This window comes from Furipterus horrens, unplaced genomic scaffold (assembly GCF_987537825.1).
Source record: "Furipterus horrens unplaced genomic scaffold, mFurHor1.1.pri manual_scaffold_13, whole genome shotgun sequence".
NCBI lineage: Eukaryota > Metazoa > Chordata > Mammalia > Chiroptera > Furipteridae > Furipterus > Furipterus horrens.
Genome location: NW_028327183.1, coordinates 41070534 through 41098194, shown reverse-complemented (window position 1 = coordinate 41098194; position 27661 = coordinate 41070534). Strand labels below are relative to the sequence as shown.

The window sequence follows — 27661 nt, the reverse complement described above, 5'->3', positions numbered from 1 at the left end:
GTTACTCTATGTGCGTCTGAATTTTAATGTCTTAGTATTTGTGACCAGGTGTGCCTGAGTATGCCTATTAATTCACGTGTCTGCTACTTTAGGAGATGGGGGTCTGTGTGATCTTGTATTTATGTGCCTATTACTCAGTAAGGGTTTTGGAGAGTGCATTTCTTTGCTTGCGTGACTTTTTGTCTATGCGTACGTTCATTTCTACCTTCTTTAGAGAGGGAGAACTCCTAGACCACATCAAACCCTTCTGTTTACTGAAGGGGAAACTGAGTTCCAAGGAGACCACATGACTGCTGAGTTGAGACAAGAGGAGGCATCAGTGTGTTTACAAAGTTTTATGTGATCTAAGCCCCTCTGGAGGTGCCAGAGTCCACACTCTGTACATGGGGTATGAGGGACTGGCTCAGGGGGGCAGCATGGCCCAAAAGGAGAAAGAGTGTCCCTTTTGAAAAGGAGACATCCCTAATGCATTGCACAGGCTTGAGGGGAGCACACCCCCACATGAGGGTAGGAGGAAGCAGAGGTGGCTCGGGAGGGATCACACGGAGGAATATGGTAAAGTTAGAACCTTGGAACCTTGTAGTTCTAGACCTGTAGACCTTTAAAATCTTACAACCTTTGAATCTTAGAACTAGAGTGCTTACAATCTTAAGATCTAGAATTGTGGATTCTTGGACCCTTCACTAAAATCCTAGAAAGGCAAAATGTAGCATAGAACCTAAAGGTGTCCAACATTAGAAATGATTAGAACTTTGGTATCTAGTTAGTCACAACAAACTGTAGAGTCTTATACCTTAGATGCTGAGGATCCAGTATCTTGGACTGATAGAATCTAGAGTGCCTCAGAACATAGAACTGAACATTAGAATCTTAGAGTTTAATAATCTAGAACGTTGAAGCATATGATCTTGAACCTTAGGCACAGAGACTCCAGGTTCTTAGACTAGGTATTAGAACATCACCTTAGAATCTCCATCTGTAGATTCTTAGAACTTTTGAATTACAGATTCTAGAATCTTAGACCTTTAGGATCCAGAATCTCATAACAAGAGCTTTGAGGATCATAGTCTTAGACCCTATAATTGACCATCATTAGAATCTTAAAACTTTAAAAGATAAAATCTAGTCATCCAGAGGATTTATACTCTAAGAGGCTTAGAACATACAATTTTAGAACATTAGGCCTTAAAACCTCCATGTTTAGAATGGTAGAATTTTAGAATCTAGAATCTTATACCCTAAGGAAAATAAAATCTAGCATCACAGAGTCTTGGTTCCTAGGGCTAGAATCTTAGAACTTTAAAACCCCAAAACTTATGGGTTTTATCAAGAATCTTAAATCCAGAAAAATCTAGTGCATTGAATCTCAGAGCTTTAGAACATAGGTCTTAGAACTTCTATGTCTAGAACCTTAGCGTTTTAGAATTAGAGGCTTTGGAATTTTTGGTCCTTAGAGCCAAAGACTCATAGCATCTTTGAAATCTAGAACCTAGATACTTTAAACCTTAGAATCCAGAATCTTGGAATGTTAGACCTAGGAGGATCCTTAGGGATTGCAGCCCAACCCCCATGGGAACACTTAAGGTGTGGAAAGGGAGAGAACCTGTGTGGGATGGAAGTGGAATTGATAGGAAGAGAGAGCTGCAGTTGGGGGTAAGGCCTGGGATGAGAATGTTGGGGGGCATCCCCCAGTGGCAGTGCCTAGCTTGGGTCCTGAGAGAAAGTCTCTGTGGAGGGTTGTCTCAGGCTCCATCCTCCTGCCCTGGGGGTGCTGGGGAGCTCCTGTCAGCTGGCAGGGTGGGGCCAGGGGCTGTAGAAGGACAGAGGACATAGCGTCCAGCAGGATGAACCTCAGCCGCAGTGAGACAGCTGCAGGAATCCTTAGGATCAGGCTGGGCTGGGAGGTCAACTCCTCCAGCAGCTCCAAGTGGTTCAGCGTGACTCCCACCCTCATCCATGTTGACATAGAGGATTTCGTCGGGCTCCTGGGCAGTGGGCAGGGCCTTCAGTGTGTTCTCCAGATCTTCCCGCAGCTCTGCAAAACTCGGCCGGTCCTGGGGGTTCAGCTCCCAGCACCGGGACATCAGGGCATACCTAGAACAGCAAAGTGAGGGGTGGGAGACTGAGCAGGGGCTTCGAAGGGGAGTGTTCTGGGAGTTTGGGGGGAAACTGAAGACACTCAGAGGACCAAGGACATTTCATGGGACTGGAAGGAACTATAGCAGTCGGGGGCGTCAAAGGGAACTGAGAAATTCTGAAGTCTCTGAGGGGTTCCTGGGATACTCAGGAGCTAGGTATGGGGTGGTGTTCTAGTGAGGGTTTGCTAAGAACAGAGCTTTCCAATATGGCTCCTCAGAACACACTGGTGTCAAAGAGTTGTAAGCTGTGTTGGTTTAAAATATGTGCTCAAATTCTTTGACCTCTCTCTCTTCAAAAGATAGAGCCTAGCCCTGGCCAGTGTGGCTCAGTTGGTTGGAGCATCGTCCTGAACACTGAAAGGTCACAGGTTCCATTCCCAGTCAGGGCACATACCTAGGTTATGTGTTCGATCCCTGGTTGGGGAACCTACAGGAGGAGGCAACCAATCAACATTTCTTTCTTTCTCTTTCTCTCGCTCTCTTCTCTCTCTTTCCTTCTCTCTCTCTCTCCCTTCCTCTCTCTTTAAAAAGCAATGAAAAAATGTCCTCAGGTGAGGATTAAAAACAATGAAAAGATGGAGCCTAATCTCTCTCCCCTTGTGTGTGGGCTGGACTTCTTGACTCGATGCTGACTCAGCAGCTGTGATGGTGTGCATGTGACTTCTGAGACTGTAAAAGGCATTATGGTCTCCTCCTCGCTTTTTGTCTTAGAATGCTCACCTGGGGGAGGCCAGCCCCCATGTTGGGAGGAAGCTCAAGCAGTACTATGACAGGGTCCCGTATAGCAAGGAACTGAGGCCTTCTGTCATAGCCATGCCAGTGAACTACCTTGAAAACAATCTTCTAGTCCCAGTCTTCAGATGGCTGCAGCCCCATCTTGACTCTAACCTCATTAGAAACCCTAATTCAGAATCACCCTGCTAAGCTGTTCCCAGACTCTGACCTTCAGAAACTGTGAGGTAATAAATGCTCGTTGTTTTAAGCTACTGGATTTGAGGGGTCTAGATACCTAAAACACCAGCTATGCAACCTTTGGCAAGTGATTTACCTTTCTTTGGGTCTCAGTTTCTTCACCTGAAAATGGGAATAATAATGGTACCAACCTACGTCCTATGGCCATTGTAGGGACCAAATGAATTAATATATGAGAAGCACCCAATACAGTGCCTTCTATTAAGTTCTAAAGAAACATTAAATATTATTCTTACTCCCCTCAGCTCTTGGACATCCAAGGAGGACATGGAGAGTCTGAAGCCCCAGGCTTTCCCCTGCTGATACAGCAACATCATTTCTTTACCCTCCTAAGTATTGAATAAATGTTCTGTGCTTCAAGGTGTCAAGAGATGACAAAGTTTGATAAGCACTATCCTAAAGGGGCCTGGGAACATCTCAGAGAAGGTCTGAGAGTTTGGAGAAACTCAATTTAACAACCTGAAGGGTTTTGCCGAGGGTCCTGGGTGTTGAAGAGCCTCTAGGGAAGGCACGGGTGCTCAGGAGTTTGTGATGGATCAGAATTCTTTGAGAGTAGGGGTGGTCTCAGAGGCAGGGCCTCCAGGTAAGATTCTGTGGTTATTCACTGCTCATAGATAACTAGCTGTGGAGGCTGATCCAGCCTGTACTCCATGCACACGGTAAAGGAGGAAAGGGTGCCTTTTGCTATTTCACATGCCCCTTTGGAGCAGTGGTGAGGGCGCAGGTGGCTTCCGCAATAGTCGGAGGAATTCTGCGCAGGTTTTAGAGGGTTCTGGACATGTTGGGGCCATGTGGGGTGCTCAGGGTTTTGGAATGAAACTGGGTTTGGGTGGGGATAGGGGGTCCTAAGGGTCCTCACAGTCCATCCAGACAGTCCACAGGCTGCTTCAGGCGGTTTCCCTGGCGCAGGTAGTCGTAAATCTCACTGTTCTCCACGCCTGGATATGGGGTTTGGCCCCTGGTGGCAATTTCCCACATTGTCACCCCAAAGGACCACTGTAGAGAGCAGAGGGGGGAGAATTAAAGTGTCTCTCCTACACAAAGACTCCCCCCAATGCACATTGATGTGAACGTTAACAGACATAACTTATGTGCAAACACAGTCCAGCTCACCCAGGCACACATTTACACACTTAATGGACACATGGTCTCATGAGTCACCCTCCATACTCTGGCTATACACATGTATACATACCTACCATTGCTTCTCCTAAACTGTCCCTACGTCCCATGTAGAACCTGCCACCATGCACACATGGGCCTGTACATATCTCCAGCACGTCCGTACCACTGTTCAGTCACCCACCATACCCAGACACAGGTAGCCCATGTGCACAGGCTGCTGCGAGCCCAGGTGCAGTGTGAGGTGATTGGGCCACACTGTCCCGCTATCCCCCACTCCTGTCAGAGGCACACGCACCACATCGCTCTTGCTGGTGTAGACACGGTCAGCCAGGCTCTCGATGGCGATCCATTTCACTGGCATCTTGGCAATGCGTCCCTGGCGGTAGTAGTCCCCATTGTAGATCTTCTTGGAGAGCCCAAAGTCCGCCACACACACGGACATGTTCTCGTTCAGCCTGCCAGGATTGGGGAGAGGAACAGGGTCATGACATCAACTCCCCCCACCAGGAAGCCTGCCTTCTCTCTCAGACATATCTCTATTTCCCACCTTGGCTGTCCTGCTTGGGGGTAGGGGTCTCTCTCCCTTCTTGCCCCAGAGGCAGAGGAAAGTGTGTTACTTCTTGTTTCCTTCATAAAATGAGGGTGGGACAAAAAGCTACTGAAGGCCTCCCCAGCTCTGGCTTTTTGCCAGATTCTAAGGTCCTTCATAAGCTCCTTGAGTTTGATTCTCTGATTTAGAAACAAAGTAAAACTGTTTTCTCGATGTATAATATATATACAGAAACATGCACACATCTTTGGTGAGCCGCTCACTGAATTTTCACAAACACACTGTGGAACCAGCACCCAGATTTAGAAACAGAATATTGTGGGACATCCATACAAGGAATATTACACAGCAAAGAAAAAGAACAAACTACTGATACACACACATGACACAGACTAATCTCAAGAACATCATTCTGAACAAAGGAAGCCAGGCATGGAGGTTTACAAACTTCATGATTCCATTTACGTGACATTTAAGAACATGTAACAGCAGTTGGTATGACAGCGGTCCAATTGAGTGGTTATCCCTTGTATCCTTTAGGCACAACTACTGGGAAGGGCATTAGGGAGCCAGCTTGGGCCCAGAAATATTCTTTATGTTGATCCAGTGGTGGCTGTTTACATGGGTCCACAGACATGTAAACATTCATTGAGCTGCACATGTAAACATTCATTGAGCTGCACATGTAAGATGTATGTATTTTTGCATGTAAAATACCCATCTTTTTTTGAAGAAGAAAACCGTATTCAAATGCAAACAGCTCAATTGTGTACATCAATTGTTTTTAACCGTCACCTGAGGATATGTTTATTGATTTTAGAGAGAGAGGAAGGGAGAGAGAGAGAAACATCGTGTGAAAGAGAAATATCAATTGGTTGCCCCCCGTCTGTGTCCCAACCCAGGTATGTGCCCTGATCGGGAATTGAACCCTCAACCTTTTGGTTTATAGGATGACACTCCAACCAACTGAAGTACCCGGCCAGGGCTATACATCAGTTTTCTTCAAGTATGAAAATGAAATGCATTACCAGTCCTCCCTTCCTATAACTAACTCTCCAAGGGTAACCAAGATTTTTACTCCTAACAGCATGGATTACTTTTTTCTTGTTTTGTGCTTTATATAGATAGAAGATTCCCTGATTCTGACATCTGAGTTCCTGGGATTCTATTTTTGTAAGAATTGCTGGTTTCTAGCCAGAGCGATGGGCTTTGGGCAATGACCAACAAGAGACCTTGGAGGCCAGGAGTTAACCTGTATCTGTAGGCTCAGGCGCAGCCCTGTAACCTGTAACTGCAGGCTCAGGGGCGGCCCAGAGGGTAATGGCAGGGAGTGGAGCAAGATCGTGGTCAGGCATCGAGGCTGCTGGCTGTGGAGCATTTGGGAGGTTTGGGGTAGTGGCCAATTGCCAACCTGGTAAGGAAATAGTTTGAAATTTTAACTTAAAAGTTACAGGTGAATAACTGATTTTCAGTGTCATTGTTACATGGAGAGCTTGACTAGGATCAGCCCAGGTTATAGAAATAAAATAATTTACATTTTGATTGTCTATTCAAGCTTTTAGATCTAGTTTCCCCTTAACAAGAAATACAGGGAACAGAGGAACAAGGGAAACACCACTACAAGGGAACAGACACATCCTATATACAGGACATCCTAAAAGACAACTAGTTTGGTCAATTCCAAAAGAATATGTCATAAAAATATAAACAGGTGGTGGTGAGGAGACTATTCTGGATTAAAAGAGACCAAAGGGACATAACAATCAAATGCAATGTGGGAACCTCGAATAGGGCCCTGATTCAGGGGAAAAATAGCCCTAAAGACATTTCAGAAAACAATTGGAAGAATTTGAGTATGGATTGGATATTAGGTTAGGTTATAGAATTATCAATAATCTTAGGCGTGATAACAGAACTGTGATTATTTAGGCATAATTCCTTATTCTTAGGCAATACCTATTGAAGATTTAGGGATGAAGTGTCACCATCGTGGCAACTTACTTGCAAATAGTTGAGGGGAGAGAAAGACAGAGAAGAGAGGGGAAATATGGCAAAATCTCAACAAGGGGAGTATATTGTTGGACAATTTGTTCAACTTTTCTGTAGGACTGGAATTTTTCAAGATGAAAAGTTGGGGTAATAAAGAAATTTCCATTTTTCTGAGGGTTGTGAACATTTACATATTTTATGGAAGATTCTCTGATTCTCCAGCTCCAATTTCTATGAGTCCAACATTGTAATGACACTAAGATTCTAAGCCTGCGTTTACACACACACAGACACACACGTCTATTGATAAGGGTAGTGTCTAATCTCCTTATCCAATATGGCTCCTCTTGATGGCAGCTCCAGGCAAGACACTCAGCAAGGAAGGAGACAGAGATGAAATTTGACTGTAACCACTTTCTGTCCCTTTAATTCACCTTATGCTGTTCTCTGAACCCACCCTCTTGCCTCCTCTCTCCACATTCAAATATACCTTCAAAATGTCAGTTCATGGTCCACCTCCTCCAGGAAGCCTTCCCCAATCCCCTTGCTCATTTCTTTATTCCAGTCCTAAATTCTGACCTGCACAAGGGATGTGTGTGTGTCTAGACCCCTCTTCCGTCCTGGGCGGGAAGAAAGGAGCTCCTTGAAGGGGGAGGTGGTGTCCCTGTAAGGCTCAACACTCACATGCAGTTCCTGGCAGCCAGGTCCCGATGTATGAATCTCTTGGTACTCAAATACTCCATGCCACTGGCAATGTCTGCCATGAATTTCACCAGCATCTGAGTGGGCAGGAACTGGGTGGGGGAGCCAGGGCAGGAGGGGTAGAGCAGAGGTCAGCAGAGTCCCCGAGATCCATCCCTCCTCCCTTCCTTGTGCACTTAGCTCTGCCCTGCAGTGGCTTCCCATGGCTCCAAGAATTAAACCCAACCTTTTCCAACAAGATCCTATACGCTCCTGTCCTGCCTGCCCCTGTAACTTAATCTCCTATTGTTCTTGTTCTCCACATATGCCTCTTCCAGGAGCCTCCTAAGAGGCCGTGCTTGTTCCAACCACCTAGCCTCTGCCCCATGCTGTTCCCTCCAGGGTTGCTTCCTCCCCGATCTCCTCACCTCTCACCCGCTGGCTCTTCCTTCAAGGTCACCTCCTTAGTGAGACCTCCTTGTCCATCCAACTAATCACCCGTCCCCTTATCATTCACCCTACTCTATAATTCCTTACTAGTGCTCAAATGATCTTGCTTATTTACTTGTTAACTAGTTTATTGCTGGTCCCCACACTGGCAGACAGCTCCTTGAGAGCCAGTTCTTGGTCACCATGGTCTTCCTAGTGTCTGAGTAGCACCAGTATCCTGGTAGGTGCTCAATTAATACATGTAGACTAGATGATTAAATGCCCCTCACCACTGGCTGGTCCCCAAGTCGAGAATAGAGAAGGAAGCTGTGTAGGTCTCCGTGTTTCATGAAAGGTAAGATGACCACAGGTGCTGGGAAGCCTTCTCGTTCGGAACCCTGGAAACAGACGCCTGAGCCCCCCAAGCGGCCCTATCACTCCAGTGGAACAGAAAGGAAAGCCACCCCCTCACCCAGCCTGTGAGTCCCTCTCCCTCAAACCTGGCCTCCAAATTGTTGTGGAGGGTGGCAAAGACCAAGCTTCAGAGAAGCCATTTCCAGCACTGTTCCCAGGAATGTTTCCCCAGCCCCCCTGAGGACCTCAGCTATTTCTGGGGAAGGTCAGAGGTCACATTCCAAGCTGAGGAAGAGAAGGAGGGGGGAGCTTGCTGACTCTGAGGGACAGGGGAACAGGGAGCCTGGAGGTTTGATCCTCTCAGTGCCAAAGGGGTCTTCCCTCTAGTGTTGCTTCCACAAGGCTGCTAGGCCCCCGAAATTGACTACTCCTCACCGATGAGCCTCATGACATTTGGGTGGTCAAATTCCTTCATGCAGACAGCTTCACTCAGGAAATCCTCCAGCTCTGACCTTGTGCAGATGGCAACTTGGGGGAGAGAGAAATGGGAGTAAGAAGGAGGGGATGGGAGAGGAAGGGGAAAAGAAAGTATCCCCCCCCCCCCATTCACCATCATTACCATTATCGTCATCTTCTTCACCAAACATGATTGCTAAAGGCTACTCAGCGCTTTACATATATTAATTCATTTAACCCTCTGAGGTGTTCCTATTATTTTCCCCATTTTAAAGACAGGGAAACCAAGGCACGGAAGGTTAAGGAACCTGCCTGAGGGCACACCAGCTTGCAAGTGGCATAGGCAGAGTTTAAAGTCAGGCTCCAGGTCCATGTGGACACACCACAATAGGCTGTGTTCCAGCACATTTCCAACAGCTGCAGGGGCCATATGATTTTTCCTGTTTTACAGCTCAGGACAATGGCTCATAGAGAGGCAACCGACTTGACCAAGGCCACACAGCTGGAATTGAAACGCAGGTCGAAAACATAGCCTGGTACACAGGAGGTGCTCAAAAAATGAATGATGTGGCTCAGTGGACTGAGCACCAGCCTGCAAACCAAAAGGTTCAATTCCCGGTCAGGGCACATGCCTGGGTTGCAGGCCAGGTCCCTAGTTGGGGGTGTGCAAGGGGCAACAGATTAATGTTTCACTCCTCTTTCTCCCTCCCTTCCCCTCTCTCTGAAAGTGAATAAATAAAATCTTTCAAAAAAAATGAATGAGTGAGTGAGTGATGACTCTGTAACCCAAGCTTTTAGCCCCTGTGATTCAAAAACGATTGTTCCTCCCTCACCTCCAAGACCAGCCTGACCCTCGATGCCCTTTCCCTGTGTGGAAAGGATTTCTGGCCGTGAACTTACTGTGCTGTGTGACCCTGGACAGTCTCCCACCTTCTCTAATGATGTAAATACTATAGTCACAGTCCACATTAACTACATGTGCCACGTTCCACCCCCAGCATTAAGGGCTTTGCTTCACAATATCCTAAGAGGTAGGGCCATTTTATGAGCCTTTTCTCCACGTGAGGAATAGTCACTTGCCTGAGATAACAGCTCGTAAATGGTGAAGCCAGTTGTACCTCATTCAGAGCCTTCCTGCTCTGCTACATGTCACAGGGGGCTGATCCCTGAAAACTACATTTCCAGGCTCCCTTTCCTGCTGGCTTCCTGTTGGAGTTTGCAATGGGAAGCACTAACAGGAGGCTGGCAGGTGGGCAGGAGGAGGGGAGAAGCCAAGGTGGCTCACCCTGCTTATTTCTGTTTCCAGTGTCGCCTTGGTGGTGGCTGAGTCTCCTGTGTGTTTCAAGCTCCCACAAGGTTGCCCCTAACTCTGTGATTCCCAGATCCTGGCAGGCACCCCTGGCCGTGGGCCCTGGTTACACCACTCTCTCCGCCCTGCAGGCCTAGGGGTGGAAATGGCTACTGCTGCTGCTAATCTCCAGGTTGCCTCACGGCTCCCAGGTGTTGCTTCAGTCCTTCCTCCACCTTTGTAGTCATCTCCCCACATTAAATTTCTTCTGTGGAAGTACCTGGCATGGACCCTATTTCCTGCCTGGAAACACTGAGCTTCTGTGGTAGGGCTAATTTGCTGTTAACTTTTCTGCTCTCCTGCCTCCTTAAGGGCACAGGGAAAGGGCCTAGGCTAGGGGACAGGGTCCCACACGTGTGCACATACTCACTCTTCATTGTCTTCACAGCCACCTTGAGGATGGAGTCATCCTGGTTGAGCTGGCCCTCCATCACAGCTCCAAACTCTCCTGTAGGGACCGGAGGGAGACACTGACCTCAGGGGGACCCATGGGGATTGCATTTCTTGTGGATGGGTAGGTGTGGGGACGTGAAGGACTCCGTGGTTCAGGGGGATGTGTATGTGTGCTGGGGGTGCTCACCTTCCCCCAGGGTCTTCCCCAGGGCCACCTTATGCCGGTCCACCATCACATCCCGCAGCTTCTCCTTCAGCTCTTCGCTGATACCCAGGCTGTTCACTGCACGAGGAGTGAGGATGGACAGAGCCATGGAGCTGGGCTGACATTCGGGCAACACTCACCAGTAGGTACATACCCGTTGTTAAAAAATTAGTTAGTGCCCAGAGCACCCCCACCCCCATCCTAGCTCCTCCCCTAGACCCCCCAGAATCTTCTGCAAGAGGGGCAGTTAAAGGACAGGGGCCTGTCACATAATTTCACACCAGTGGGCACCCTGATTGGTCAGCATTCTGACATACCAGTAGTTAAAAAAACATATTAATGCTTTATTGAGGTATATAATCTACACAAATCATAAGAGAGCAAGCAGCTTGGTGAATTTTCACAAACCAACACAACAGTATAACTAGCATTCAGATCAAGAACAGACCACCACCTGCCCTCTCAGCGGTGGCCCCTTCCCTGACCTCTCTTATCACAGATCAGCCTTCCCTGTTTGGGGATGTTGGAAACAGGGAACCACATATTTATTATGTTCTCTTCTGTGTGTAGCTTCTTTCAACACGATGTCTATGAGACAGTTGCCATGTATCTTTTGTGTGTAGTGGTAATGTATTCATTTTCATAATGCTGTATGGAAACAGTTCCCAAACTTATTGGCCTCAGGACCCCTTTCCAATTTTAAAATTACTGAGAATTGCAGAGAGCGCTTGTTTATGTGACTTATACTTATTGATATTTACTGTATTCAAAATTTAAATGAATAGACTTTTAAAACACAAGAATACTTAAGCACACATTCCATCCAACAACAGAGTGATGACATCATCACACATTAGTAAGCTTCTGGAAAACTCCATGGAATCCTTGTGAGAGAATGAGAGTGCAAAAGGGCAAAGAGTGTCCTGGTATTATTATGAAAATAGTTTTGACTTCATGGACCCCCTGCAAAGATCTCAGGGACCCCTAGGGACTGGATCACACTTTGAGAATGACCGCTGCAATGTGATTTCCTTAGATCAGTGTGAACTGCTCGCTTCCTCTTCCTTCTCCTCTTAAATTAATGCCTTTCCCAGACCCTTCCAATATCTCCCTGGGGCCTGGAAGCCCTCTCTCTGTGTGCTAGGAAGAGACCTAACTCTGTCTTTTTTTTTCTTCTTCTGGATTTAAGTTTTCCTAAATGGAAAGATAAAGGGATTTGACTAGGTAGCCTCTGAGGTCCTTCCTTAGTTGGGACCTTCCATAACTCTACTGTCCTCTAACAGAGAGTCTACAGTTTTAAGATTCTATGATTGTCAAGATCCTAAGGGTCTTTAGTACTGAGCCTATAATTTTTTAGGCCAAGATCTAGTCTACCTCTCTAACATCCTACAATTCCAAGAGGCAGTAAAGAGGATGACTTCAGAGCCAAACCGCCTGGGGTGAGAATCCCAGCTCTCCAACTGGCAAGCTGTGTGGCCTTGAGCAAGTTTCTTAACCACTCTATGCCACAGTTTCCTCATCAGTGAAGTGGGGGTGGGGGGGACAACATACCTACCTCACTGGGTTGCTCTGAGGATTAAGCTGAGTGACATGTGTAAAGCACTTAAAACAGTGTCACATAGGAAATGCTAGAGCTGGCTGTCATTATCAGCGGCATAATAATACTGTCACCATCATCATCATCCCTTTGTTCTAAGACCCTGCTGGTCTGAGGTTTGGTCTTCCAAGATTTACTGTGCCTAAGATTCTATTATTGGAAGGTTCCGTGTGGTTCCACAATTCTGTTGTTCTTAGGGTGTGTGGTTCTAACATCCTAGTATTCCAAGCCTGCAGAAGTTCTGGTTTCACACATCTGCAGAAGCCTAAATCTCTACAGTCGTTATCCCCAAACCAGGGTGGAGAGGCATGGGGTTCACTTACAGGTGGCTTCCGTGGTCCGGCGACTGTAGGACTTGCGAACACGGTATCTGACCACCAGCTCACCCCTCTCCACAGTTGGTTCAAACACCTCTCTGCGGGGGGATGGGAAGGAGGTGAGGACAGGGCAGAGCCTTATAGAGCTCCCTTCTTCCATCAGCTGTGAAAACAAGCACCATCCCAACCCCAAGCCCTGCCTGCCCTCTCCTCCAGCATTTGCTGAGCATGTCGTGGACTGCTGCCTTCTTCCTTCCATTAATTTCCCAGACACTTGCCTTCATTCTAATTCTTGGTAATCTCCTGCACCAGCCTATTCATGGTCTCCCTGCCTCCAGGTCCACATGAGCTTTCCTATCCACGGAGTCCCAACTCACCCATAGCGGGTCTCCTTCTTCCGCCGGTGGACGAGGAACAGGGCCAAGATGAAGACACAGGCAGCAGCCACAACTACTCCCAGCAGTACATACCACCAGGGCCACGAGAAGGAGGGGGCTGGAGGTTCGCTCACTGTCAGGGGCACGGGGGACAGGTCATGGGTGAGGCCCTGGGACCATCTCCCTGGGACCCAAAGGGGTGATGGTGGAGGGAAGCAGATGGGGACATATTTGAGGAGGCCTGTGATAGGTGCATTCACACATCTGGGGAGACTGGGCTGGGCTGGGCAGGGCATGCAATGGATGTGATATGAGTGAGCATTCAAGCAGGAGTGTGACCCCTGCAGGGTGGGTTAGGTGAGTTAAGAGTGGGGTAGACAGTTGAGGAGTGCGTGATGAGTGTGGTGTGAGCATGGGATGGGAGTGGGAGACTAGAGCAGAGTGGGTTATGATGATGCAAGGATGGCTGGATGAACATGAGATGGGTGAGAGTAAACCGCAGGTAGTGTAGAGATGTGTGGTCGGTGATAACTGCAAGGAGGGAGAGCTTGGGTGTGGAAAACAGGCAAACAGGGGAGAGAATGCATGCAGTGCAGCATGGGTGCATGAGGCACGTGCAGTAAGTATGCAAGGGTGTGAGGCTCCTGGGATAAATGACCAAGAGGTATTTTTGAGGAGTGTGTGATAACTATGGAAGCGTTTTCACAAAGCGAGGGTGAGAGTTAAATACATAAATGTACAAAGGGGTGTGTGTGGTGTACAGAGTGCGATAGGTGTCGGAGCAATTGGGACCCTGGGAGTGAGGAGTTTTCAAGGAGTTTTAGATACAAGAAGCGAGGGGTGATTTATAAGAGTTAACTTTGGCGTGAGAAGAGTCTGCAATGAGCATGTTAAAAATGTGGGAAGGTCCCTGACCGGTGTGGTGCAGTGAGCTGGGCATTCATTGTCCCACTAACTCAAAGGTTGCCAGTTTGATTCCCAGTCAGGGCACACGCTTAGCTTGCGAGCCAGGTCCCAGGTTAGGAGCGTGTGAGAGGCAGCCGATCTATGTTTCTCTCCCTCTCTTTCTCCCTCCCTTACCCACCTCTAAAAATAAATTAAAAAAAATTTTTTTTTAAACGTTGGAAGGGGAGATAAGGAGCGGGGAATGTGCAAAAAGGGTGGGAGTGTGTGTGTAAGACATAGAGAATGAGTATGTGCTGAGTGTACCAGGAGTTTGGTGTGTGTGTGTGCAGAGTGAAAATAGGTTAGGATTGCCTAGGGGTGAGGGGGTAACATACCAGGAGTTGGATGGGTGTGCAAGAAGAGTTGTAGAGTGTGAGATAGTGTGGACTGACAGTTTTTCAGTGTTTGCAATGTGAGATGTATGGTAAGTGTGTTAAAGTGTGCACAGTTTGTGAATGAGAAGTGTGGCCATGCACTGGGTTTGGGAGGTATGTGTGAGGAACGAAGGGTTATGATGGGATGGACATGAAGAGAGGATGGGTTAGGGCGGAAGGGTATGCACATAAAAGCAGGAGGGCATGCGAAAGCTATTTGAGGACAGCGGGGTGAGTGATAAGAGGTGGACTGTAATAGTATTAGGAGGGTACAGTGAGCATAGGAGGAACATTTGGGAATTGTTGAGAAATATTGAGAGGGATGAATGTGAGGGGGATAACTCATCTGTTGGTTGGTCCATCCATCCACCCATCCATTTTTCCATCCATCCATCCATCCATCTTTTCATCCATCCATCCATCCATCCATCCATTTTTTCATCCGTCCATCCATCCATTCATTTTTCCATCTGTCTGTCCATCCATCCATCCATTTTTCCATCTGTCCGTCCATCCATCCACCCATTTTTCCATCTGTCCACCCATCCATTCATCCATTTTTCCATCCGTCCATCCATTTTTCCATCCATCCATCCATCCACCCATTTTTCCATCCATCCACCCACCTATCTACCATTCACTGAGTACCTACAATATGCTGGGCTATTCCAGGCACCTCCATCAGAACCACGCAAACCAAAGAAATAGAGAGTTAGAGTGCTAAGTATGGGGAACATGAAAGGGATGTGCAAAAGTATGTGTGTGGGGAGGGGGTCCTCACTGCGCGTTGGAGGAAGGGAGGGAGGAGAGGGATGCGAAAGCCCTTACCCAGCAGGTGCATTGGCTGTCCTTGCCCTGTGAGAAGAAAGGACAGAGGGAGGACATGCTCAGGGAGAGCAAGACTGGTGTGACGCAGGTGAGGGTGTGAGGCTCAGTAAGGCTCCGGGTAGGGACGGAGCCTACATTGGGGTAACACTGAAAGTTGCAGAGAGCAAGTCAGGGGTGTCTGGGAGAGACAAGGTCCTTGAGGGTAGGTTGAAGGGGGCTGACATGGCTTGGGAGTTACCTGGGCGCCAAGGCTCCAGGGACACAGGGAGGCTCCAGGGTCCATCCCCAGAGGCGGTGTAGGCCGCCACGCACACTGTCAGGTTGGGTACAGTCCTGTCCCCCCGCAGCTCCAGGGTCACCTCTTGCTTTAGCCCTATGTCCATTAGCACCTAGGACATGCAGATGCAGCATCAGGGTCCTCACTCCTGAGCCTTCACCCTCAGCCTTAACTCCCCAAACCTTCTGGAAAACTTCTAATCTCCAGCACCTTCTCCCCTTCCTGTTCCTATCCTTCCATTCCCACTCCTTTCATCTCCGTTTCTCCGTCCCCGTGGCCACTAAAACGTCAGCTCCACCGGGACGGGACTTTGTCTCATTCACTGCCGTGTCCTCGTGTCCTACAACAGTGCTTGGCACACAGTACTTTTGTTGAAGAACTGAGATCTCATCTTTTCGTCCCCATCTCTCCACCCCTTCTAAATCCCACCCTCTCTCTCCACAGCACGGATGCTGTTTGCACAGACAGCCAGTACCTTTGTGCAAATTGGAAAAGGTACCCTTTCCACAAGATGCTATACAAGACTTTGCTCTAAAATCATCATAGTAAAATATATGTCTCCTGGACCGCTTTTTACGATGATTCATAAATAGCGAGTCCCTAGCCGTCACCTGGAGCCCTTTAACCTCCCTGCAATGTGCTCTCTTAAGCAAAGCATGATCATGCACTACCCAACCTGCACAACTGCCCATCTTCTCCCCATTTCCCTCCCCCCCAGCTCCTCCACCCCACCCCAGCCAGCAGCACCCACCTCAGGGGTGTCCTGGCCTCGATAGGCCAGCCGGTACCCTAACAGGGTGCCCTGCAGGGGTGCCACTGGCTCCTGCCAACGCACGATGGCTTGGCTCCCATTCCGCATGGCACTAACATTCTCAGGGGGGCCCAGGGGCACTGGAGGACAGGGAAGAAGGGGAGTTGGTACCCCGACTTCTTCCTGAACCCCCCTGTCCCCAGGAAGTGGAGGCAGGGTGCAAAGGGCATGCACGTGGGCAACTCATGCAGGTGTCCTGGAGCGGAAGCATAGCAAGGAGGTCTGGGAGAGATGCCAGTACTGTGCTGAGGAGTGGGGGCTGGACGGGAAGGAGACGGGAGCCACATGGGGTAAATGGGTGAGAGGAGACGATGGGGGAAATGCTGATGTGAGCAAGGGCCGGCTGGGCAGCAGGCAACACCTCCCCTCACCAGCTCCTTCTTACCTCCCTCGGGTGTCTCCACGGGAAGCCAGTGGGTCCAGAGCGAGGAGCCCTGGCTACTGGCACATGCCACCCGGATGTGATAAGCGCTGTGAGGATGGAGGCTGCCCAACCGTAGTTGGTGAGGGGGAACGGATGCTCGCAAGGTGAGGGGCTCCTCTGGGGGGTCTGGGTCTCCCAGCCTAATGCCCGCCCCATCGTCCGACAACACAGCCTGGGGAGAGGAAAAGGGCATGAGGACAGGATAGCCATACAATCACACGATCAGTCAGGCAATGCTCGACGGTGGTCCCAGTCATTATACAACTTTGCAAGGATGTGTGTGTGTACGTGTGTGTGAATGTAGGTCATAGCTTCATTCTAGTGCTCTGTGGGCACCTGCATTTGCAAAGCAAGTACGCAACCCGGTTGCATGATGAGGTTCTCTCATCACTTGCAAAAGCCAACTCTGCCAAGATGTTCCCTGTTTGAGCCTCAGTTTCCTCATTTGTAAAATGGGGTACAGCAAGGGCTCCCTACTTCACAGGGTAGACTGAAATGTTGCTCCTAGGTGTTAAGAAGAGTGCCCATATGTATTGAGTGTTTGCCATTATTAGCACTTTGTGTGTGTGTGTGTGTGTGTGTGTGTGTGTGTGTGTGTGTGTGTGTGTTAGAGGTTGCCTGACAACAAGTGTCCAACCCTGTACACCCTGCACAGCAGCACAGGCTGGCACCCCACAGTCAGCATGGCTGGACCACAGCTGGACAATACACCTGTGCAGCAGCACATAAACTCTTTTGCACATCACAGCAATAGCTAACATTTCTTGAGTGCTAACTATGTGCCAAGCACCCTATCAAGTGACTTCTTACCACCACCTTATGGGGTTAATTTATTTTTTATTCCCATTTTACAGATGAGGAAACAGAAGCCCAGAGAGGTTCAGTCACTTGCTCAAAGTCACACAGCCCCCACACGTGGAGACAATACCACCCTGAGGCCTGGTGAGGAAGGGGGCAGGTAGTGGGTAGCAGGATTGTGGGAGACTGTCCCCATGCCTGCTCCCTGACCTAGTGACAGACGGGAAGAGGAACCTCTGCTGGGACAAAGGGGGCAAGGATGCAGACAGTCAGCCTCCCTGTGCCCATTCCCACTTCTCTTTTCCCTGATGCCTGTGACCCTCCCATTCAAACCCCTCAGCCCCAGCCCATGCACAGCAGGAAGTGAGACCTGCAGAGGGAAGAGGACACACTTCTGCTTTCCTGCGGACATTGGATGGGTGTGGGGTGGGGGTACAGCTGATGCCTGACCTGGCATTTGAGGTCTCCCAAATTGGGCTGGCCTTTGGGATTGAATCAGTTTCTTTCTCTTTAACCTCTGGGGAGACTGGTCACTTCCCCTCCCTGGGCCTCTCAGTTCCTTACCTTGAAAACGGGAAGATTAACAGCCACTACTTTCTAGGGTTAAAATGACAAGTGAATGAGGCTGTGGCCAGGGCACGTAACTGTAAGAAGACAGCTGCTGTTTAATCAAGCGCTGGCTCTAAAAGGTCTCTGAGATAAGGAGCATTGTTTGGGTCTGGTGAGACAAGGGTCTGAATCCCACCTCTGCCAGTTCCTCGCTGGAATCTTGGGCAAGTTACTTAACTACTCTGAGCCTTAGTTTCTTCATCTGAAAAATGGGTGTAAACAGATCATATTTCACAAACACACAAGGAGGTGCACATAAAGCCACAACACAAGGCCTAATGCGTAGTTGGCATGCAAAGAAAGTTGGCCATTATTAACTATTGTCACCTCCCATCATGGGCACGGTCTCACCAACTTCCAAATCACAGGGAACTCCAGGCCGGAACTGGATCTTGTATTTGGAGATTTGTGTGTTTGTTTTTCTTACTCTAGAGCAATAACTTGGGTGCAGAAGGCTGGGTCTGGCCCGTTCCAGCTGTCAGGTAATCTTCAGCAGAAGTCCCCACTCTCACTGGCCCTGAGCCAGGCAATAATGAGGACTGCATCGTGACTGCGACAGCCTGGCCCTGTCCTCTCAGAGGTCACAGTCCAGTGGGGAGACACAGTCATCCTCAGTCAGTGACAACCCAGAGTGATCAGGGCTGAGGCGGGAGAGGCAGTGTTGGGGGTACCCAGTGGTGACAGACATGGCTCTTGGCTTTGTTGTCTCAGGGTTCCCAATATGGCTAGAGTCAATACTGCTAATACTAAAAGAAACTGCAAACAGCTAATAGTTTATAATAAGTTTCCTATGTTCCAGATACTATTTTAAGTTTGTTACTCGTATGTACTCATTGAATTCTCACAACAAGTTTTTCAGGTAGGTACCACCATTGTGCCCATTTTATAGATGAGAGAACTGAGACAGTTTAAGTCACCTGCCCAAGCTCATGCAGCCAGAAGCTGGTGGAGACAGGATTTGAACCCAGGACATGTGGCTTGACCCAAGGCTCTACTGCCTCTCAACATACAAATAGCTGGGAAGGGCTGGTTACCCAGGGAGAGGGTGAGGGCTTGTGGGTATGGGTGGAAGTGGGGCTGAAACTGAGGCTAGCAAAATCTGAGTCTCACCTGCAGGGTGCAGTGGGTGAGGGGGTAGATGCCACTCAGGCCTGGGGTCCAAGCCACTTCCAGCTCTGTGGGCTGGCTGGAAACCAGGTGGAGGTCATGGGGTCGCTGTGGGAGCACTGTGGAGACGAGAAGAAGGGCTGATCTGGGGGGCCTTTGCCCAAAGCTCCCCAGCCTACCTTCTAACCCCAGCTCTGACCTTTGACCCCAGTCCCACACCATCTGACACCCAGATCCCCAGCTCCTTTTTCTGTCACCTGTGATGATGGCTGTGCGAGATGTGGTGACGCCTTTGGCGTTATAGGCTTCACAGGAGAAAGAAGATGTCTTGTTCAGGCCTGGGGAGTCATATGAGGGTGGGGGCCAGTGTCAGAGAGGGGAAGGAGGAGTTCTTGGGCCATGCTGGGCAACCCCTTACCATGTCTCACCCAACAGTGTTAGTTCAGCTCATGGAGCACCTGCTTGGAGGGAGACCATGGGAAGGAGAGGCAATGCGTTGGGAACACAGGCCTCCATCCCTAACACAGGGCCTTAGCCATAAGGCCCCACCATACAGACACACATACATGCAGACACACAGGCGCACACAAACACACACAAATAGAAACCCACATACATATGTACACACATAGACACACAGAAACACATTTACACACCAGGACACACATACTCATACATACACACATAGACACACACAGAGATATACAGAGTTATACATAGGCACACACAGGAACACACATACTCAAACACAAGATACCCATACCAATACACGCAGTTATGCTCATGGACACATAAAGAAGCACATTCGGCCCTGGCTGGTGTGGCTCAGTGGATTGAACACTGACCTACAAACCAAAGGGTCGAGGTTCGATTCCCAGTCAGGGTACATGCCTGGGTTGTGGGCCAGGTCCCCAATTGGGGGTGTGTGAGATGCAACCATACATTGGTGATTCTCTTCCTCTCTTTCTCCCTTTCCCTCCCTAAAAATAAATAAAATCTAAAGAAAGAAAGAAACATACTCACATACAGAAACACACATACTCATAGCCAGACAACAGACACACACATTCGTATAGATGCAGAAGCACAGAAGCACAGAGATGAGCACACTGAACCACGCAGCACACCTAGAGGCACACGCATCTAACAGACACATACGTAGAAACAGGCTCTCGTGTGTGTAAATGTAGAGGTATTTAGCTGTTTATAAACCCGGTTCCTGGCAACCTCACTCCCCTTGCTCGCGCACTCACACGCTCGTTCTGCTCTGCTTTGGCCGCATGGCCGCCTGGTGTTACTGGAAAGCACATATCAAGCACATTCCCACCTCGGGAATTATGTACTTCTATTCTCTCTGCTTAGAACAGTCTTCCCACAAATGGTCCAAGTGGCTCACTCTCCCCTCCTTCACACTGGTTACTTAGACTCACCTTCTCAGGCACTCTGTCCCTGACCACCTTGTTTAAAACTGGAAACTCCTTTTTCCTGCTTTACTTGTTCTCGTTGGCTCTTCTCATAACAATGTACTTATATATGACTTATGTATCTTGTTCACTGTCTGTCAATTCCACCAGCATGTCAGCTCCAGGAGGGCAGGGGTTTCTGTGGGGCTTGTCCCCTGCTGTATCCCCTGTGTCTAAGATGGCCTGGCACACAGTAGGTACTCTATAAATCCTTGTCGAATGAGTGAATTTATGTATGTACATTTGTGTACTTACGAGTGTTTCTGGATGTGTATGCAGAAATGGGAGCATGCGTGGTTCTGTGGATGAGTCTATGTGTATGTCATGAATAACTTTTTGAGTATCTGGGGGTGGATTGCCTCCCCTCCTCATTGTGGTAGTGGTGGTGGGAACACAGGCAGACACATACACACACATTTACATACAAGTACAGAGACAGAAAAGGCACAGACACAAACACAGAGATATATAACACACACAGCTACAAAGGATGTACAGATGCACATACACAGAGACATAGACACACACGTACATGCTGTCTGGGTGACAGGGTGTAAGGAAGACTGAGTCTTCAGTCTGCATGTGTGACTGCAGTTCTGTGCCTCTCAGTCTGTTTCTGTGCCATGTGTGAGTGCCCTGTGTGTTTGTGTGGATGTTGGGTGCTTGGGTGTGCCTTTTGTGTTTGTTCTGCGCGTGTGTGCCTGTGCTCCCACCACCATCTACCCGCAGACACAAAGTTTCCTTTTCTTAGTCAGCACGGGGGAATGGAAGGAGGGAAAGTCGGCTGGCTAGGCCGGAAGGGGTGGGCAGAGAAGCTCCTCAGCTCCGCGGCCCAGGCGCCGGTTCCCAGCCAAGGTCAGGTGCCCCACACCCCCCACACACACCGCCCGCAGCCCCCGCAGCCCCTGCTGCAAGGCTGGGGGGCAGGGCAGCCCTGGGCCGATGGGCAGCGGGGCGGGGACTGGGAGCTGGGTCCCCTCCAGCCACCTGGCACGTGGGGGCCCATCAGGGTCACTGCGCGGGAGCTGTAGCTGCCTGCCAGAGGAGCCGTGGGGCGGGATGGGGGTTCTGGGGCTGGGTTCCTTTCCGACCGCAGCATTCCTGCCCCCATGTGAGTCACCGGGCGCCCCCCACCCCCACACTTCCGGCTGGCCTTGGGTGGGAGCCGCCCAGGATCCCCCTTCCCAGGCTAGGGCTCCAACACCTTGAGAGAGGGGGAGAGCGGGGCCCAAGGGTCCTGGGACCCCTTCACTCCAGTAGACTCTCCCTCACGACTGGCGCAGGCCCATTCCAGATGTGCTTTCCAGATGCACTGTCCACCTCCCATCTGCTCCTGCTCCTCCCCCAACCCTGTGCTTTTTCCGAGGGAATGAGAGGGATGGAAGGAGAGCGGGAGCAGGCTCTGAGTCAGCTCAAGGGACAGATGCACACAAACAGGCCAAAATTCCTTGATACAGCCCCCACCGTCACTGAATGAATCACACTTAACACACAGGGACTGTCACTGGCACAGAAACAGAAAATGCGGCACTCAGTAAGCGACACATAGGGCTGATGCTGTGGCAAATAAGCAGTGACACAAATACACACTCAGTGACTTCCATGTATATGCACAGGGGTTGACACACATAAATGCAGAGGCACAAACATACACACACAATCAGATGTGCACACATTGACACAAACACCTAGCAAGACAATATACACCTAGACTACCCCTGGCAGACACACAAACCTCCCTGTAGGGTAAGATGCACACACAGAATGACAATCATACATTGAGGTTGAACGGGACACACAGATACACACCAGAACCCGAAGTTAATGTGGACTTGCTCTCACACAACACAGCCAAGCCTTCAAAACACAGCTGGACATACTCAGGATGCTTAAGACAATCACCCAGATGCAGACTGATACAAACACACACACTTGCATAGACACGCAGGGCTGCGTCGGACACACAAAAGGGGAGACATGCACACAAGAGGCACAGGCAGACATTGACACACTGGCTTCTAAGCACCCAATTTTCATCCATGAAGAGGGCATTGGGGCCAGGCCAGGCCACAGAGAGAGCAGGCAGGGGCAGAAGGGTGTTGTTACTGCCTGCTGTGAGTCTCACACACACACACACACACACACACACACACACACATATAGATATAGGACGTCCATCTGACAGTCACATACCAACATGCTCATCCTGTGACATATACATGGACACCACAGACATCCACAGACTCAGATACGTGTATACACAGACATCCACAGTTAGTGGAAACACACTGAAAAATACAAGTTGTCGATTGTCCATTGACACATTCTTACTCCACAAGGAAACAGAGGCCCGCACCAAGACACACTAACATCCACAGGTTCCCACCTGTCAGCTGACATTGTCACTTCTATATAGGGAGGTATGGGAAATAGCCACAAAACACACTGCCATCCCTCACTCTGCCATCATCCTTACCCCCCCCCACACACACATACACACTTCACCTTCACACAGTGCATCACAGCTGTGAACAGACACAGGCTGACACTGGTGTACTTAGTCACATACACAAAAACACACACACGCAGCCCCTGAGAAACTTACCAAGACATACTATAAAGACCCAGACACACAGAGGGACAGATACTGAAGCTGACAGAGACATAGTGAAACACACACGCATACACACACTGAGACAGCTCTGGAATCTGGCTCTCACTAAGATACACCCTCATACAAACAGGTTGATGCTGACAGACACTGAGACGCAGACCCAGATGGACATGGAAACACACCCAGACCCTCCCTCCAACACACACACACACACACACACACACACACACACACACACTAATACACACACACAGATCTGCCCTCACAGCTGTACAGCAAACTGATAAATGCACAGACCCTCTCCCACCTGTGGTCCCCTCCATTTCTCCTTCTTCCTGGGATGGGGTGGGGGAAGCAGCCTCCTTTCCCTCCCCATCTCCAGGGTCCTGCCAGGCTGACTCAGGCCCCACAGCCATGGGCCTGAGTCAGTCCTCTGGGGATGGCATGCTTACCACCTCATCCTTGCACACTCAGGGCCCCTGGAATGCTGGGAATGTGGACACCTCCCTCCACTCTGGGAGACCCTCAGTCATGAGTCCCTTTCCCACCACAGCAGATGCAGGAGCAGGTTGGGGGTGCTGTAAGCTCATACCCAACAGAGCCCAGACACCCCTCTCTGATTGAGCTTCCCCCTTCTGTGTTCCTTTCTCTCCTTCCTCAGTGAGGGGGAACCCCTGTGTCCATGGTCTCCCAGCACTGCCACTGACAGCTAGGTCCTGCCCCATCTTGGGTTACCTCTGTGGCCAGTCCCTCTCTGTGTTTCTGGTTTTCTCTCTCTCTGTAACTGTCATCCTCTGTCTTCCACTTTCTCCCTATCTCTTTGCTTCAGGTTCTGTCCCCACCAGTGGGGCCCTTGAGTGACAGAGGTGGGCAGGTTGGGGAAGGTGAAGGAGAGGAGGGCATGGTCGATTCCAGAGTCCTGCTTGGGGTCAAGGGCTGACAAAGGGCTATCAGGCCTACAGACACTTGGGCTATGGAACAGCTCAGAAGAAACCCAGGACAAAGAATTCTATTCAGAGGCAGGATGGGGGAGATGGAGGGGGAAAGAGCAGAGAGACAGAAGGACACGGAGAGACAGAGAGCGATGGAAAACAGAGACAGAAAGAGATGGAGAAAGCATACAGAGAGAAGGGAGGAGATGGGGCAAAGATGCTGAGCAGAGACACAAGGACAGAGAGGGGCAGAGGACAGAAGGACAGACAGACACTCACACAGGGGCATGAAGGGCAGCCTTGCTCGCCACTTCCATCCTGCCAGGGCCTCTGCACTGAACTGGCCACATCCGTGGACTCACCTGGAACATGAAGTATGTGCTGGGGTGTGTGGCCCATCGCCGGTGCCAGAGGGACAGCATCCTGGAGCCAGAGTAGGTCCACGGGCTCCGGGGGACCCTGTGCTTGACAGCTCAGGTTGAAGGGGGCATTGGCAGCAACAGCTCTGTCCTCAGGTTCCTCCAGGAAGTAGGGCAAGCCTGGTGCAGGGCAGTGGTAGAGGCTGGGGTCCCTCTGAGCACCCCCCCACCGGGTGTCTGACTCACTGCCAGGCTGTTGGAGGCTGCAGGGTCTTTAACCCCTGTGTCTGTCCCCTCAGGTCTCTACCCCCAGGACACAGGATCCCAATACCTGTTTCTCCCAACCAATGCCAGGCCCCCAGAACATAAGAAGTCCCTCATATCTCTTTTCCAGAATATCTGACTTCTCATCCCATTTTACCAATGAGGAAGCAAGGCCCTTGAGGACGGGAGAGAGTGTTAAGTCATGTCTCTGACTCCATATCTGATCCCAGAATGTCCTACCCCAACCATGGCTGACCCCAGGATACCCAACAACCCTCCAGGATGTCTTCCTCCCCAGGACATATAATCCCAATAATGTATGGACCCCAGCTTCTTGGTTCCCTAAGATCTCTGAGATTTGTAGGATGTACATCCTTGGGCGACATCTTGAATCCCCTAGCAGCCTCTGACCCCTTGGGATTCCTGACCTCCCATGACCTCTGAGCCCAGGGCTCACCCTCCAGCCCAATATAGCCAGGCTGGGACATGAAGGTCTTTCCTCCCAGGGCCACTGCACACTGGTACCATCCCACGTCCGAGAGCTGCAGGGATGAGATCCTGACAGGGACAGAGGAGGGATGGAGAGGTTCAGTATCAGAGATGGACACTGAAAGGGGATCATCAGAACTGAAAGAGGGGAGTCTGGACTGGAAACACGTAAGAGCCAAGAAGTGGGCACTATTTTTAACTCCTTTTACAGAAGAGGAAAGTGAAACCCAGGGCTCCGTTCCATGCTCAAAGCCACACAGCCAGCGAGTGGCCAAGCTGGCGTTCCAACCCAGGTGGAGGTTCTAACCCATGCGATGCAGGTGGTGGGCGGACAGGGCTCGGGAAGAATGCAGGGTGTGGCTGGTGAGGGAGAGGCTGGTCACCTGAGTTGGCTGACCACTTTCCAGTCGTCCTGTTCATCTTCGCCCAGGGGCACCTGGATCTGGGTGCTGTCCGCCAGCTCCAGGACCTGTCCATCCCGAAGCCAGGTCACCTCAGGGGGCTCCCCATGAACCATAAGCTCACACCTAAGGGTCCCCATGAGTTCGCGAGCACCAGTGATGTTCCTTGGGCTCTCCACAAAGGGGTCTGTCTGAGCCTGTGAACCTGCAGGGAGATGGGGAAGAGTCAGCTTAGGAAACTCCACATCCCTCCAACTCTTCAGTTTCAAACCCTGCTGGCCTGCCTATGGCTGCCAGGACCCTGCCAGGCCTTTAGGCCTACATAGTTCTAGAGTGACCTCAGCGGGGATGGAGGGAGGAGGCTTTGAGGGGAGGATGCAAGCCTTCCCAGGGGACTGGGGTCCATCCAGCCTCCATCCTTCATCGTTGGGAAGTAGGCTCAGATCTGGCAGCCTCCCACGCCCTGCACTGGCCGTCAGGGCCAGCCCTTGCCCTCCTGCCCTCTCTTAGGGTCTCCAGAGACTTGACAGGTCAGGCTGGTGGGGAAGAAAAGAGAGAGGAGCGAGAGACAGAGAGAGAGAGAGAGAGAGAGAGAGAGAGAGAGAGAGAGAGAGAGAGAGAGAGAGAAGAAAGAAGCCAGAGAAAAGTTGAGCATGGGGAGTCAGAGAGGAACAGAGACCCAGAGAGAGACTGAGGATGGGAGATGAAGAAAGACACCCAGAGGGCTCAAGTACTGGGGGGAGAGACACACAGGGGGGCAACAGACAGAGACGTTGATAGAGACACCTAGAGAATAGGGAGAGATGCAGGCAGAGACAGAGTGAGAGAGAGACAGAGGGAAACCCAGAGGTGGTACAGCTGGAGCCTGAGACAGAGCCGGGCCCCAGAGATGGAGCCAGCAGACAGACAATGGCGGGGCAGGGACAAGTGCCTGTGGGGGGCGACTGGGCTGAGGGTTTTCCCCTGGGGCTCCGGAACCCTCCCCATCCTGCTGCCAGACTGAGTGTTCCCTTCTGGAACATTCCTTCCCTGGCAGCCCCCTTCTCAGCCTCTCTCCTCAGGGACCCCACTCAAGTGCAGCCCCCACTCCTGCCCTCCGCTTCTCCTGGGTGTCTGTCTCTCTGTGTCCATCTCTTCCCATCTCTGAAGCTCTTAGTTTCTGTTTCTTAACCCGCCGTCCCTCTCTTGGAGCCCCTTTCTGCCCCCTGGCCTCTCTGGGGGCCTCTCCCTGTCTCCCTGTCTCTCTCTCAGTTGTCCCAAGAAAATTCCCTGAGCAAACTTGGGACTCACCCCAACACCTGCCATCCATCCCCCTCCTCTCCCGCCTGCCCCAGCCCCTCCACGGGGGTCCAGCCCCGCAGGCCCCCATCACTCACCCGTGGGGGCCACGCACCCCCAGCAGCACAGCGCCAACCACCAGGCCAATGGGACCCTGCCCATCCTCGGGGCACCACGCGATCTCTGCCAAACTTTCCTCAGAAGTTGCTGGGCACACAGAGGGGGAGGGGGCAGGGCCGGGCTGTTCCCGGCCCTCCCCCCAGCTCTGGGCTCCCGGGCTTTGGCACTGTCTGCCTGGCACGGGGAGGGCTCCTCGCCGGCTCCACGCGGTGGTCGCCTTCCCTGCTCCCCGACCTCCTTCTCTCCCTCCCAGACGACCGCCACTCTTTCCCCGCCCCGGCTCCCCCGCCTCCACCCTCCGGGCTGGGAGCCCAGGGGGGCCACCGGGACTTCGAGGAGTTAACTCGGAGAGGAGAGGATCAGCCCCGTCTTAAAGGGACCCTGGAGGGAGGCCGAGGAGGGGAAGGGGCCCTGGTGGCTTCGCCCTTCAACCTGGGCCGGCGGGGCAGGGCGGCTGTGTGTCTCTCTACTGACTGGGAGCTGCCGCCCTGGGCTCACTTGGTGTCGGGTAAACATTCCTCCAGAACTCCACTCCCTTCTCAGCCTGTGCGATGCCTCCCTCCCCGGCCCCCACCCCCAGCCCTGCCCCAGCGAGGCACTCCTCTCACACTTGCAGCTCCTCCTACTCGGACACGGA

The 27661-nt window shown here is 50.8% G+C and overlaps 1 protein-coding gene across 2 annotated transcripts; it reads right to left on the bottom strand.

The window, feature by feature from the left end:
- Window positions 1-320: 320 nt before the first annotated feature.
- Window positions 321-27355, bottom strand: AXL (AXL receptor tyrosine kinase). 2 transcript variants are annotated; one of them, XM_090259342.1, is made up of 20 exons: window positions 27003-27355; window positions 25609-25831; window positions 25194-25294; window positions 24476-24652; window positions 19362-19442; window positions 19108-19223; window positions 16552-16762; window positions 16107-16246; window positions 15317-15467; window positions 15079-15105; window positions 12932-13064; window positions 12561-12652; window positions 10623-10718; window positions 10413-10490; window positions 8674-8766; window positions 8175-8296; window positions 7459-7568; window positions 4531-4690; window positions 3970-4106; window positions 321-2094 (listed from the first exon to the last, which is right to left on the bottom strand). In XM_090259342.1, exons 1-20 carry the CDS (start codon window positions 27064-27066, stop codon window positions 1743-1745), a joined length of 2664 nt encoding a protein of 887 aa, XP_090115468.1. In that variant the 5' UTR covers window positions 27067-27355; the 3' UTR covers window positions 321-1742. The 2 variants fall into 2 exon arrangements, with proteins under 2 accessions (XP_090115468.1, XP_090115469.1); XM_090259343.1 differs by lacking the exon at window positions 15079-15105.
- Window positions 27356-27661: the final 306 nt, after the last annotated feature.

What these genes read in the sequence shown, in the direction of transcription:
- AXL (XM_090259342.1), bottom strand. Translation starts at nt 27,066, where the DNA reads ATGGGCAGGGTCCCATTGGCCTGGTGGTTGGCGCTGTGCTGCTGGGGG. An exon ending in TCGCACAGCCATCATCACAG is followed by an intron (nt 19,224 to 19,361) that starts GTGACAGAAAAA and finishes TCGTCTCCACAG; the next exon opens with TGCTCCCACAGCGACCCCAT. An exon ending in AAGAAGGAGACCCGCTATGG is followed by an intron (nt 12,653 to 12,931) that starts GTGAGTTGGGAC and finishes ATCCCCCCGCAG; the next exon opens with AGAGGTGTTTGAACCAACTG.